We start from the raw sequence: 13,476 nt of genomic DNA, 5'->3' as shown, positions 1-13,476 counted from the left end.
GCACCTAGAAGTCATAAGCCTGGGTTCACATGTTGTGGCCATGGTTTTTTTTTCATGATGTGGCTCAAATCCCGTGACAACATGTAAGTTTGTGCGATTTTCAAATAGAGTGCAGCTATACTTGAAGGACTTAAAAAGACTTGAATTTACCTTTTTAGTGCAAGATACCATAGAACACTGTTAGTGGGTTTCTGGAATTTGTGCCTTATTGGGTCATTGCTTTGGCACAGGAGGGAGGGCTACATAATATTAGTTATCTGACTTTAATGTCATGGCTAATTAGTGCACGCATATAGTTGAAATGCCCTTGTCATTTCAGGTACCTTTTTAGAATGAACTGTCATGTGTGTGTAAATGATAAATAATACTATTATTGGTCATTATATGACATGCATCCTACTTTTTTCAACAGTTAGCCCCTCTATAGGCTATGTGTCTAATTTTCAGTTGTCTCTGAGCTAGTGGGTGAAAACTAGTTGGTATGATGTCTCCTTTTATATTGATGGGCATATCGATTTGCGGGTCCATTGGTCAGATCAGTAGTCTCTGGCCACTGGATAGGTGCTCTGCGGATCTCTTATTTCTGAGATTCCCGGTGCTGGTTTTGACTAGGCAATCTGGCACGACATCATCATTGTGGCATGATGCACAGAAGATTATTTGCAAGCCAGCCTGGCTAATAAAAGTTACATCAAAGAGCACAGAAGTTAAGAAATTCACATAGCACCCATCCAGTGGACAGAGGCTACTGACCTGGATGGTTGACCAGAGTCCAAAAAATTGATACACCCAGGTTTGCACTGGCCCATAGGGTAACAGGGCAATCCCCCGGTGGGCCCCCATGCAGATCTGTGCCGCCAACCCTCCTGTATGGGCAGTACTTGGCATAATTCACTTGAATCCCTCTGTACAGAAAAAATCAGCATCTAATCATTAACCAAACCACCCAGTTTATTATTATATAGAGATATAGGTAGATTTGTGAATGAGGGTCATGTAATACTTGTATGCAGGTGAAAAGTGGGCCCCCCAAAGTCAATGTTACTGGTGGGCCCTTGTCACCCAAGTCCAACACTGGATACACCCATTCATTTTCCTATGTACAAGGTATAAAGAGATGGATTTCTGCTCTTTTTTCTCTGAAGCACAAATACGGGCGCAGCAATAGCAGCATGGAAGACATTATCCAGCAGTGATGAGCTGTGTGGCTGCGAATCCAGCACTTATGTGAAATAAATAAGCCGAATGCTGCAATTGCTCCTTCCTTCTACACTCCTGATAGAATTTAATTAAAGGTTGTAAATTAACACCTCTCTGTGCTGGCAATGTGATTTAGTAAGAGGCTACTAGGTGTAAAGAAACATATTTCTCTGACAAATTAGAAAGTGTCTTCTGTTCACTTGGATTATAAATTTATACAAAATTTGTTGAACTGACAGTGACCATTTAAGAATGTTATAGTTTCATACATACCAGGATATGACCATCCAAATGTACATATTCTAAAATATTATCCCTATTTGTTATCCAAGGTTTGGGCGCAGACCATTGCATATTTGGTCAAACCTTCAGATGTTTGTGACTGGAATTTGTGCAGCTTTTGCTCCTAACTACGTTGCATACTGTGTCTTTCGCTTCCTGACTGGGGCATCTCTCTCTGGGATTGTTCTCAATTCCTACTCTCTAAGCAAGTATAAAAATCCAACGATCCGTGATTAAAATTAAATTTACACAAACAATGTAGAATGCAACATAAAGGAACTTGCGATTCAATTAATTTTGAATGGGTGAATAAATAGCAATGTGTGATGTGTGTTTGTCAGATACTGTAATTTTTTTTTAATCTAATGTTTGCTATTAAACTCAAGTAGCATTTAAAGAGTTAATACCCTTATAATTTTGTAGATTATGTCTCAAAGTGATTTCTGAGGCATTGTGATTGGATATGACATCTTTGTAGATACTGTGATTCCAAATATGACATTATGCTATATAAAGTGGTTGCTGATCATTTCCCGATGCAATATCTAAAGATTAATTTTAATGGTGTGAAATATCATAGGAATTTCAAGATGTGAATTGGCTTTAACTAAAAATTATCTAAAATTATCTATGCTCTCTCCGTATATAGTTGTGGAATGGATTCCCACCGAGAGTCGGGCTATTACCAGTACAGTCAGTGGGTACTGTTACACTACTGGCCAGCTGGTGCTGGTGGGTCTGGCATTTCTGATTAAAGACTGGCGTATGCTGCAGCTGGCTGCATCTCTTCCCTTCTTTATCTACTTTTTATATTCTTGGTAATGTATACTTTTTTTTACTTTAATAGCCATCTTCCATTTTAACATCACTAAATGAATAAACAGGTCTACAATTTTTTTAATATAATTTATGCTTTAAGATCTTATTTTCAGGGGATTAGGTTGTCTTGGAATTGGAGTTTTCTTCTTTACATCCATAGGCTATAAACCCATACACACTTATTCTTAAAGACCCTTCTCGATCCCCCTATATATTGTTTGTGCTCCCTTAATCAATAGCCTTTTTCAATGTAGTATTAGTTTTTTCACTTTATAACATGCTTAGAGGAGCTGTTCCATGTACAAAGTATACTTTAATCAATATATCTTGGAATAATAATAAGTTCCACAATTGAATATGGTTAAATAAAATGTTCCCGTGCTGAGATAATCTTATTGTGTACCTGTTATATATTGTGTGATAGTTGTGTCTGACCTTGCACAGCCACTCCTGTATATTGTGGGCACCTCTATAAGCTCTTGGCCAAGAGGGTAAGCCTAAATTACTTATGATAAGAGATGGAACAGCAGGGACTTACAGCTGCTGTCTGCTGAGGTAACACATTTCCCTGCCAAAGGTAAAACATGTCCCTTCCTAAGTTAACACATTTCCCTTCCTGAGGTAACACATTCCTCTGCCTGAGGTAATACATTTCCCTGCCTGAGGTAACACATGTCCCTGCCTGAGGTAACACATGTCACTACCTGAGATAACACATATTCCTGTTCGAGGTAACACATTTCCCTGCCTGAAGTAACACATATCCCTTCCTCAATTAACACATTTCCATGCCTGAGGTAACACATTCCTCAGCCTGAGGTAACACATTTCCCTGCCTGAGGTAACACATGTCCCTGCCTGAGGTAACACATTTCACTGCCTGATGTAACACATATCTCTAGCTGAGGTAACACATTTCCCTGCCTGAAGTAACACATTTCCCTGGCTGAGATTACACATTTCCCTACCTGAGGTAACACATTTCCCTGCCTGAGGTAACACATTTCCCTGCCTGAAGTAACACATTTCCCTGGCTGAGATTACACATTTCCCTACCTGAGGTAACACATTTCCCTGCCTGAGGTAGCACATTTCCCTGCCGGAGGTAACACATTTCCCTGCCGGAGGTAACATTTCCCTACCTGAGGTAACACATTTCCTTACCTGAGGTAACACATTTCCCTGCCTGATGTAACACATTTCTCTGCCGGAGGTAACATTTCCCTACCTGAGGTAACACATTTCCTTACCTGAGGTAACACATTTCCCTGCCTGAGGTAACACATTTCCCTGCCTGAGGTAGCACATTTCCCTGCCGGAGGTAACATTTCCCTACCTGAGGTAACACATTTCCTTACCTGAGGTAACACATTTCCCTGCCTGATGTAACACATTTCTCTGCCGGAGGTAACATTTCCCTACCTGAGGTAACACATTTCCCTACCTGAGGTAACACATTTCTCTGCCGGAGGTAACATTTCCCTACCTGAGGTAACACATTTCCCTGCCTGAGGTAACACATTTCCCTGCCTGAGGTAGCACATTTCCCTGCCGGAGGTAACACATTTCTCTGCCGGAGGTAACATTTCCTTACCTGAGGTAACACATTTCCTTACCTGAGGTAACACATTTCCTTACCTGAGGTAACACATTTCCCTGCCTGATGTAACACATTTCTCTGCCGGAGGTAAGATTTCCCTACCTGAGGTAACACATTTCCCTACCTGAGGTAACACATTTCCCTACCCGAGGTAACATATTTCCCTGCCTGATGTAACACATTGCTCTGGCTGAGGTAACATTTCTCTGGCTGAGGTAACACATTTCCCTGCCTGTATTTTATGCAGGTCACCAGCTCTCTCAGCTCATCAAACAAGTCAGTGACCTGGGTGCTCCAGCGGCCATTGAGCTTATATGTCACTGACTTGATTTATAGTGATCTCACATCATTGGTGAATTGCCAGAAGCACTAACTCCTCTGATAAAACAGGCAGTAAAACATGTAGAACTTATTACAGTTCCAAAATAATTTGCTTGTGGGACAATCTCTTTAACCCCTTACCGGCATCGGACGTACTATACCGTCCGATGCCGGCTCCCCTGCTTTGATGCAGGGCTCCGCGGTGAGCCCGCATCAAAGCCGGGACATGTCAGCTGTTTTGAACAGCTGACATGTGCCCGCAATAGGTGCGGGCAGAATCGCGATCTGCCCGCACCTATTAACTAGTTAAATGCCGCTGTCAAACGCAGACAGCGGCATTTAACTACCGCTTCCGGCCGGGCGGCCGGAAATGATGTCATCGCCGACCCCCGTCACATGATCGGGGGTCGGCGATGCTTGTATATTGTAGCCATAGAGGTCCCAGAGACCTCTATGGTTACTGATGAGCGGTGGCTGTGAGCGCCACCCTGTGGTCGGCGCTCACAGCACACCTCCATTTCTGCTACATAGCAGCGATCAGCAGATCGCTGCTATGTAGCAGAGCCGATCGTGCTGTGCCAGCTTCTAGCCTCCCATGGAGGCTATTGAAGCATGGCAAAAGTTAAGAAAAAAAGTTTAAAAAAATGTGAAAAAAATAAAAAAAAATCATAAAAGTTTAAATCACCCCCCTTTCGCCCCAATCAAAATAAATCAATAAAAAAAATATCAAATCTACGCATTTTTGGTATCGCCGCGCTCAGAATCGCCCGATCTATCAATTAAAAAAAGTATTAACCTGATCGCTAAACAGCATAGCGGGAAAAAAATTCGAAACGCCAGAATTACGTTTTTTTGGTCGCCGCGACATTGCATTAAAATGCAATAACGGGCGATCAAAAAAACGTATCTGCACCAAAATGCTATCATTAAAAACGTCATCTCGGCACGCAAAAAATAAGCCCTCAACCGACCCCAGATCATGAAAAATGGAGACGCTACGAGTATCGGAAAATGGCGCAATTTTTTTTTTTTTTTTTTTTTTAGCAAAGTTTGGAATTTTTTTTCACCACTTAGATAAAAAATAACCTAGTCATGTTAGGTGTCTATGAACTCGTACTGACCTGGAGAATCATAATGGCAGGTCAGTTTTAGCATTTAGTGAACCTAGCAAAAAAGCCAAACAAAAAACCAATGTGGGATTGCACTTTTTTTGCAATTTCACCGCACTTGGAATTTTTTTCCCGTTTTCTAGTACACGACATGCTAAAACCAATGATGTCGTTCAAAAGTACAACTCGTCCCGCAAAAAATAAGCCCTCACATGGCCAAATTGACGGAAAAATAAAAAAGTTATGGCTCTGGGAAGGAGGGGAGCGAAAAACGAACACAGGAAAACGAAAAATCCCCTGGTCATGAAGGGGTTAAGGTTGCTAAACATATTAGATGAATGATGACTGAATCCATGTCAGATGAAAAAAAAGGTCAGGCATGTTGAACATTCAGTGTGCCCCATTCTTTTTTCTTCAGGTGCAATAAACTTTTCCCACAGATGTCTGGCAGCAGAATATTTTCCTCTTACTGTTGAGATCACAATTAGGGAAGGGAACAAAGCAGTTGTCATATTTAGCTGACTACTACAGTATCTAAAGCTTATGGCTACTTTTTACTTAACGTGACCCAGTTTCAACTACAGCCCTCAGTTATCTTGGAAGCCTGATAAATGCATACCCTTGGTAGAAAGATGTTGTCCCTTTCTCAGAGATATTTGCCTGTCTTGATAATTCTATGGTTAATAAGAAATTTATCAGTAAGCTCACAGATTTCTGTACCAAAGTCCTGAGGGTCTGGAGACCATCAATTAAGCTTGTGCAAGTTGCTTGCACTTTTAGACACTTTTTTGTTTTCCTTGTACACCTCATATCTAGACACTTTATGCTTTTATGATAAGACATGCATAGGGCAATATCTTATGCAAACTAATTGGATTTTAACTTTGGTTTTATTGCCTTTAATTCATTGACACATGGTAAAGAATTATATAATTAGGATATTTTTTTAACAAATTATTAATTTCTTGTTGTTGCATTGCACAGATTATTTTCTGGGTATATTTTAATTCTATAGATTAATTTTTCCATTCTCATCTTTTGGAATTATATTCCTTTTATGTATTCATATGAATTGTATATCAGATAACTGTACAGTAAGTTTATGGTGCTGTGCAAAAGCTTATATGTTGCACTGTTTGTGGACTATATAGGTGGCTCCCTGAGTCTAGCCGTTGGCTCATTCTAGGTGGAAAATATGAACAAGCAATCAAAGACCTAAAGAAAGTGGCCAGAATTAATAGGAGGATGGAAGACGGGGAAAAACTTTCAGTAGAGGTAAATTGTCCACATAGTTTTGAAAATAATTATGACAATTTTGAGCAATGCTAATATACAATGTAGAAGGAAAAGTCACAGATAATCCCAATGAAAATGTCCATCATGGCATTCAAAAACAAAGAAAAGTAGAAAAAAATATTATCAGAGAATCAAGCAAAAGTCCTTTGTAGAATGGCTTTCTATTTTGGCACATAAAAGAGATCCTATAAAGCAGACCTGGGCAACCTGCGGCTGTGAGCCACATCCAGCCCTCTGCCTGTCCTATTCTGGCTAGAGGATCGAGAAAGCAGAAGAACTGATACAGGTGCCCATGGGCTGCATCATGCCCTCCCCAGACTGCGTCCATACGCCGCTGCCGCCACAGCTTACTGTCACCGCTATCTGCATCCTCAGACTGAATATAGGAGGCTGTGTGGGGGCTCATACTGTATATAAGGGGCTATGTGGGGGCTCATACTGTATATAGGAGGCTATGTGGGGGCTCATACTGTATATAAGAGGCTATGTGGGGTTCATACTGTATATAAGAGGCTATGTGGGGGTTCATACTGTATATAAGAGGCTATGTGGGGTTCATACTGTATATAAGAGGCTATGTGGGGGTTCATACTGTGTATATGAGGCTATGTGAGGGTTCGTACTGTATATAAGAGGCTATGTGGGGGTTCATACTGTATATAGGAGGCTATGTGGGGGCTCATACTGTATTTAAGAGGCTATGTGGGGGCTCATACTGTATATAGGAGGCTATGTGGGGGCTCATACTGTATTTAAGAGGCTATGTGGGGGCTCATACTGTATATAGGAGGCTATGTGGGGGCTCATACTGTATTTAAGAGGCTATGTGGAGGCTCATACCATATATAGGAGGCTATGTGAGGGCTCATACTGTATTTAAGAGGCTATGTGGGGGCTTATACTGTATATAGGAGGCTATGTGGGGCTCATACTGTATTTAAGAGGCTATGTGGGGGCTCATACTGTATATAGGAGGCTATGTGAGGGCTCATACTGTATTTAAGAGGCTATGTGGGGGTTCATACTGTATATAGGAGGCTATGTGGGGGCTCATACTGTATATAAGAGGCTATGTGGGGGCTCATACTGTATATAGGAGGATATGTGGGGGCTCATACTGTATTTAAGAGGCTATGTGGGGGCTCATACTGTATATAGGAGGCTATGTGGGGGCTCATACTGTATTTAAGAGGCTATGTTTGGTCTCACACTGTATATAGGAAACTATCTGAGAGCTCATATTGTAAATAGGGGGCTGTGCATGGGCTCTTACGGTATTTAGGGGCAGTGTGTGGGCTCATTCGGTATATACAGGGGCTGTGTCCAGGCTCATACAGTATATAAGGGGATGTCAGTATACTAAATTCTGCTCAATATTAAGTGATGAAATTAATATTAACCAAAATAATTATAATGAATATGTTAATATTAATAATGAGCAGAATAAATTTCGGCCTATTGGTTCAGCCCTCAGCAGCACTCATGGTCTCTCTTGTGGCCCCTTGGGAAAATTAATTGCTCACCCCTGCTATAAAGCATATGGACAAGAATTGCCCTGTTGGGTGAACCCCTTTTAAAGCTTTTTCCTTTGAGATATAGGAGAAAATCAAGTGTAATTTTTTTGCTATAGACTGGAAATAATCCAGCTGAATTAATCACTGAGAAAAGTAAATTAAGCAAAAATAACAGAAGGCAATAGAAATGAACATTTGGGACAAAAATCTAAATATAATGAGACTGCTGGTTATTCTCAGGACAACTAGTCATTCCAGAGCCCAGACATCAACATCATAAAAATGTTTGGGATTACTTGGATCATAAAGGGGGTGTACAACGAACAAACATTAATTTTAATCAATAGATCTTGGAATAATAATAATTTTCACAATTGGATGTGTTTATATAAAATGTTCCTGTGCCGAGGTAATCTTATAAATGTGCCCCTGCTGTGTACTGTGTAATGGTTGTGTCTGACTGTACAGGAACATTTTATTTAAACACATCCAATTGTGGAAATTATTATTTTTCCAAGATTTATTTATTAAAATGAACTTTTGTTTGTTGGACAACCCCTTTAAGTAAAAGGAAACGTATTTTTGTACTAATCACTGGAGGACACAGACAGAAGAGGACCCCTCTGCAAGAACAATATATGGGCCCTTTGCTGTCCAATAGCTCATCATAATGCACAATTATGGCCCTCTTATCTCTTGGGCCCCTGTGGCTACTCCGGTTGCACCAATGATATGTCCACCACTGGTGCTAATGATGAAATGTACAAGAAGTAGAAAAATATTTTTGTAGAAAACAAATTGCAGAACTCCCCCAAAACAGTCAAAGTTGGTAAAAAAAGAGAGAGAAAATGGAAGACAACAATAATTTTGCTTATGGGTAGTCTCAGCTTTTCTTCAATATGCTGAAGAATGCATTACTTCTACAGGTATGTTGTAAGGAAGTGGAAGTGTTGCCCATGTTCCCCCTTGAGAATATGTAAAATGATGTTATGCATTATTGTGTTTGAAATGTTTAACGATTAATATTGTTGGTGATGGAGTTGTGTTCTGTCCAGCATTATGTAAGTGACAAGAATAGTTGGAGATAGTTGGAGATTACAGTTGGGACTAGCCCAGGGTGGAGGAGTTAAGCGTGGGTGGGTACAACAGAGAGATTCCAGGTAGAATGTGAGATAGGGAGGAGCCTGAAGCAGTAGCAGACCAGAGGTCTGACTAAGAAGCAGAACCGCATGCAGTGGGTGTCTTGTGGCAAGACAGAGAGACTACCCAGTGGATAGTAAAATCCTACAGAGATGTGATTCGCAGTCCAGAGTTGGTCCAGAGTGAAAGAGAGGAAAGTAAGAAGTATTGGGGCCTGGAGCAGGAAGCCTAGCAGGACAGTACAGAGTGGTCGGTCAGTCGGGTAGTAGAACGAAGAAGGAAGGATAAGCAAACAAGACGAAGAGGAAATGAGGCGATCGAAGTAGAACTGCATGAGGAAGTATAGGACTCTTGCTTGCTGGATTTTAGTGCTGCTATTGGGGATGAGGAGGCACCTGGAATAGTGTCCTGGGTTGTGTTGAGGCACAAGAGCTAAGTGAAGTCGAAAGGGAGAGTGACTCCAGGAAATGGAGGAAGAAATGTGTGATAATGTTCCATGTAGTAACAGAAACGTACATAAAAATGAATACCTTCTATCTCCTGTACATAGTTCATCAAAAGTTATTGTTCAGTAAAAATAAGTTTATTTATGTACTATGGTCTCTGTCATTGAACTGTGCAACACCTGTTCCAGGCCGGCCAAAAACAACGGCACCATGCAGTCTGAAAGGGCATTTTGCCATCACAGTTAAAGTCCATACACCCAGCCAGGACCCCCATTTTCTTGCAGTATGGTGGGGCGTGAACCACAAGTACCTCACCCACAGCTACCGCCCTGTTCCACGTTACAATGAATTGTGGATCCCTATAGCACAATCGGGGTTTTCGTCACCACAACCACCAACCTCATCAAGTTGGGGTTATGAAAGTCAATGATAGAGTTCTTCTCTTCATCTTTATTGGATTGTGTTGTCTCCCAACAATCAACATTCAATGTTCCTCTATTTTTCTGCTCCTTCTCCTGAACACTGTCATATAACATCATTCACTGTTGATGGATAAACTTTTAAGTAGACATGTTTCCCATTTCCTTTGGTGTCCCCAAGCAGTTACTGTGTCTGCTATCATCATAGACATGTCCATTAAATTGTACATAATGGCCAATATGTTTGGAATTTATATTAATGAATGGATAACCTCTGATTTTGGAACAGTACTAAATTAGTGAACAAAGGTGTGCAATGGTACAATGGAGGAGAACTGGAAACTCTATGCTTTCACTCCTGGTAAATGTTGAATAATAAGGGCGGTACAGACAGGGGTGGATTATCTTAGTCAACAGAATAGGGTGGATTATGCAAATGATAGGTCAGAGTTTGATCAAAGTGTCAGCATAGTGTGATCCGATTCTCTTTCAGGAAAGAACCGAAAAACACCAAGAGGAGGAGATGGAGAACAAAATTTCTCCATCTTCTCAACTCTGTCAGTGCTCAGAAATCGGACCTCACTCAGATGTTATCCAAATGCAGTCCCATGTTTTCTACGCCCTCATTGACTTGAATGGTTGAGTCTAATCTGAATATCAGATCAAACTTGGACAGGCAGCCATTCTATTCCTCGGATAGACTTTGTCAGAGGAAGACATCGGACGCGTGCACGGCCCCATAGACTAACATTGGTCCAGGTGTGATTTGATGTTTTGTTGGATCGCACACGGTCCGATAATACTGCTGCCTGCACCTGCCCACCCTTACAGGGAACAATACTTCTGCCCGCTAAGTCCTTAATAATGTTGTGTGGTGTGCATGGTTCAGTGTACTTGGGGTCTTAAAATAAAGAAAGAACCGATGAACACTTTTTTTCAAACTTTAATATCAGTAAATCGTCCCGTCCAAGAAAAGTTGATTTTGAAAATGCCCTTAGAAATTAGATATTGAGTCATCTCATTTTTCTTTTCTGTATTTTTAATAAACAGAGAATAGGAAAGCAACTCCATCCAATAACATTGCTTCCGATGTAAAAGTGCACCTTAAGGCAGCAAACCTTCCCACATTTTTACTTCCATTGTATGTCCAAAATTAACTCTATTCCCCAAAAATGTAAAGGGGTCACCCAGCTTAAGCAAATTACATGTAAATGTGTTTTAAATAGTGCAATATAAAAAACACATGTAAAAAAAATACATATTAGTTGCAGTGCTTGTATCCCATTGTGAAGAAATAATGTTGGCTATTCGTGAGCTAAGAGTTAGCCCCAAAATTCCGGTAGACTGTAAGGCTGCAAGGGCAGGGTCCTCTCCCCTCTGTACCTGTCTGTCACTATTAGTTTGCTCATTGTAATTTACAGTTAGGGCCAGAAATATTTGGACAGTGACACAATTTTCGCGAGTTGGGCTCTGCATGCCACCACATTGGATTTGAAATGAAACCTCTACAACAGAATTCAAGTGCAGATTGTAACGTTTAATTTGAAGGGTTGAACAAAAATATCTGATAGAAAATGTAGGAATTGTACACATTTCTTTACAAACACTCCACATTTTAGGAGGTCAAAAGTAATTGGACAAATAAACATAACCCAAACAAAATATTTTTATTTTCAATATTTTGTTGCAAATCCTTTGGAGGCAATCACTGCCTTAAGTCTGGAACCCATGGACATCACCAAACGCTGGGTTTCCTCCTTCTTAATGCTTTGCCAGGCCTTTACAGCCGCAGCCTTCAGGTTTTGCTTGTTTGTGGGTCTTTCCGTCTTAAGTCTGGATTTGAGCAAGTGAAATGCATGCTCAATTGGGTTTAGATCTGGAGATTGACTTGGCCATTGCAGAATGTTCCACTTTTTGGCACTCATGAACTCCTGGGTAGCTTTGGCTGTATGCTTGGGGTCATTGTCCATCTGTACTATGAAGCGCCGTCCAATCAACTTTGCAGCATTTGGCTGAATCTGGGCTGAAAGTATATCCCGGTACACTTCAGAATTCATCCGGCTACTCTTGTCTGCTCTTATGTCATCAATAAACACAAGTGACCCAGTGCCATTGAAAGCCATGCATGCCCATGCCATCACGTTGCCTCCACCATGTTTTACAGAGGATGTGGTGTGCCTTGGATCATGTGCCGTTCCCTTTCTTCTCCAAACTTTTTTCTTCCCATCATTCTGGTACAGGTTGATCTTTGTCTCATCTGTCCATAGAATACTTTTCCAGAACTGAGCTGGCTTCTTGAGGTGTTTTTCTGCAAATTTAACTCTGGCCTGTCTATTTTTGGTATTGATGAATGGTTTGCATCTAGATGTGAACCCTTTGTATTTACTGTCATGGAGTTTTCTCTTTACTGTTGACTTAGAGACAGATACACCTACTTCACTGAGAGTGTTCTGGACTTCAGTTGATGTTGTGAACGGGTTCTTCTTCACCAAATTAAGTATGCGGCGATCATCCACCACTGTTGTCATCCGTGGACGCCCAGGCCTTTTTGAGTTCCCAAGCTCACCAGTCAATTCCTTTTTTCTCAGAATGTACCCAACTGTTGATTTTGCTACTCCAAGCATGTCTGCTATCTCTCTGATGGATTTTTTCTTTTTTTTCAGCCTCAGGATGTTCTGCTTCACCTCAATTGAGAGTTCCTTTGACCGCATGTTGTCTGCTCACAGCAACAGCTTCCAAATGCAAAACCACACACCTGGAATCCACCCCTGACCTTTTAACTACTTCATTGATTACAGGTTAACGAGGGAGACGCCTTCAGAGTTAATTGCAGCCCTTAGAGTCCATTGTCCAATTACTTTTGGTCCCTTGAAAAAGAGGACGCTATGCATTACAGAGCTATGATTCCTAAACCCTTTCTCCGATTTGGATGTGGAAACTATCATATTGCAGCTGGGAGTGTGCACTTTCAGCCCATATTATATATATAATTGTATTTCTGAACATGTTTTTGTAAACAGCTAAAATAACAAAACTTGTGTCACTGTCCAAATATTTCTGGCCCTAACTGTATATTTGTATTTTGTGTATAATCCCTTCTCATGTACAGCACCATGGAATCAATGGTGCTCGAAAAAGAAATAATAATATTCTTGCGTACGGGTCCATGTAAAATACATACTGTTAGGAGTTGAGTTTCCTCTGCTGCACAGGGGGAATCTCTATCCCTGTCTGCTGCGGTCTCCCATTCTGCTTCGGCCGCAGTGGGGCCTGCTCAGCGGAGGCGTCGCTCCCAGCGTCTTGCTGGGACTGATTCTGTGCAGGGGGTTA

General features: G+C 41.1%; 1 protein-coding gene across 1 annotated transcript in view; it reads left to right on the top strand.

The window, feature by feature from the left end:
* Positions 1 to 13,476, top strand: part of LOC138649740 (solute carrier family 22 member 6-B-like) — a 52,468-nt gene that overhangs the window by 17,943 nt on the left and 21,049 nt on the right. The window contains exons 3-5 of the mRNA XM_069740390.1: positions 1,533 to 1,687; positions 2,132 to 2,300; positions 6,483 to 6,606. Of these exons, the coding sequence (XP_069596491.1) occupies positions 1,533 to 1,687; positions 2,132 to 2,300; positions 6,483 to 6,606 (448 nt within the window). The remainder of the gene's footprint in view (positions 1 to 1,532; positions 1,688 to 2,131; positions 2,301 to 6,482; positions 6,607 to 13,476) is intronic.

This window comes from Ranitomeya imitator, chromosome 9, assembly GCF_032444005.1.
Source record: "Ranitomeya imitator isolate aRanImi1 chromosome 9, aRanImi1.pri, whole genome shotgun sequence".
Classification (NCBI taxonomy): domain Eukaryota; kingdom Metazoa; phylum Chordata; class Amphibia; order Anura; family Dendrobatidae; genus Ranitomeya; species Ranitomeya imitator.
This window is presented reverse-complemented; position numbering and strand designations above follow the sequence as displayed.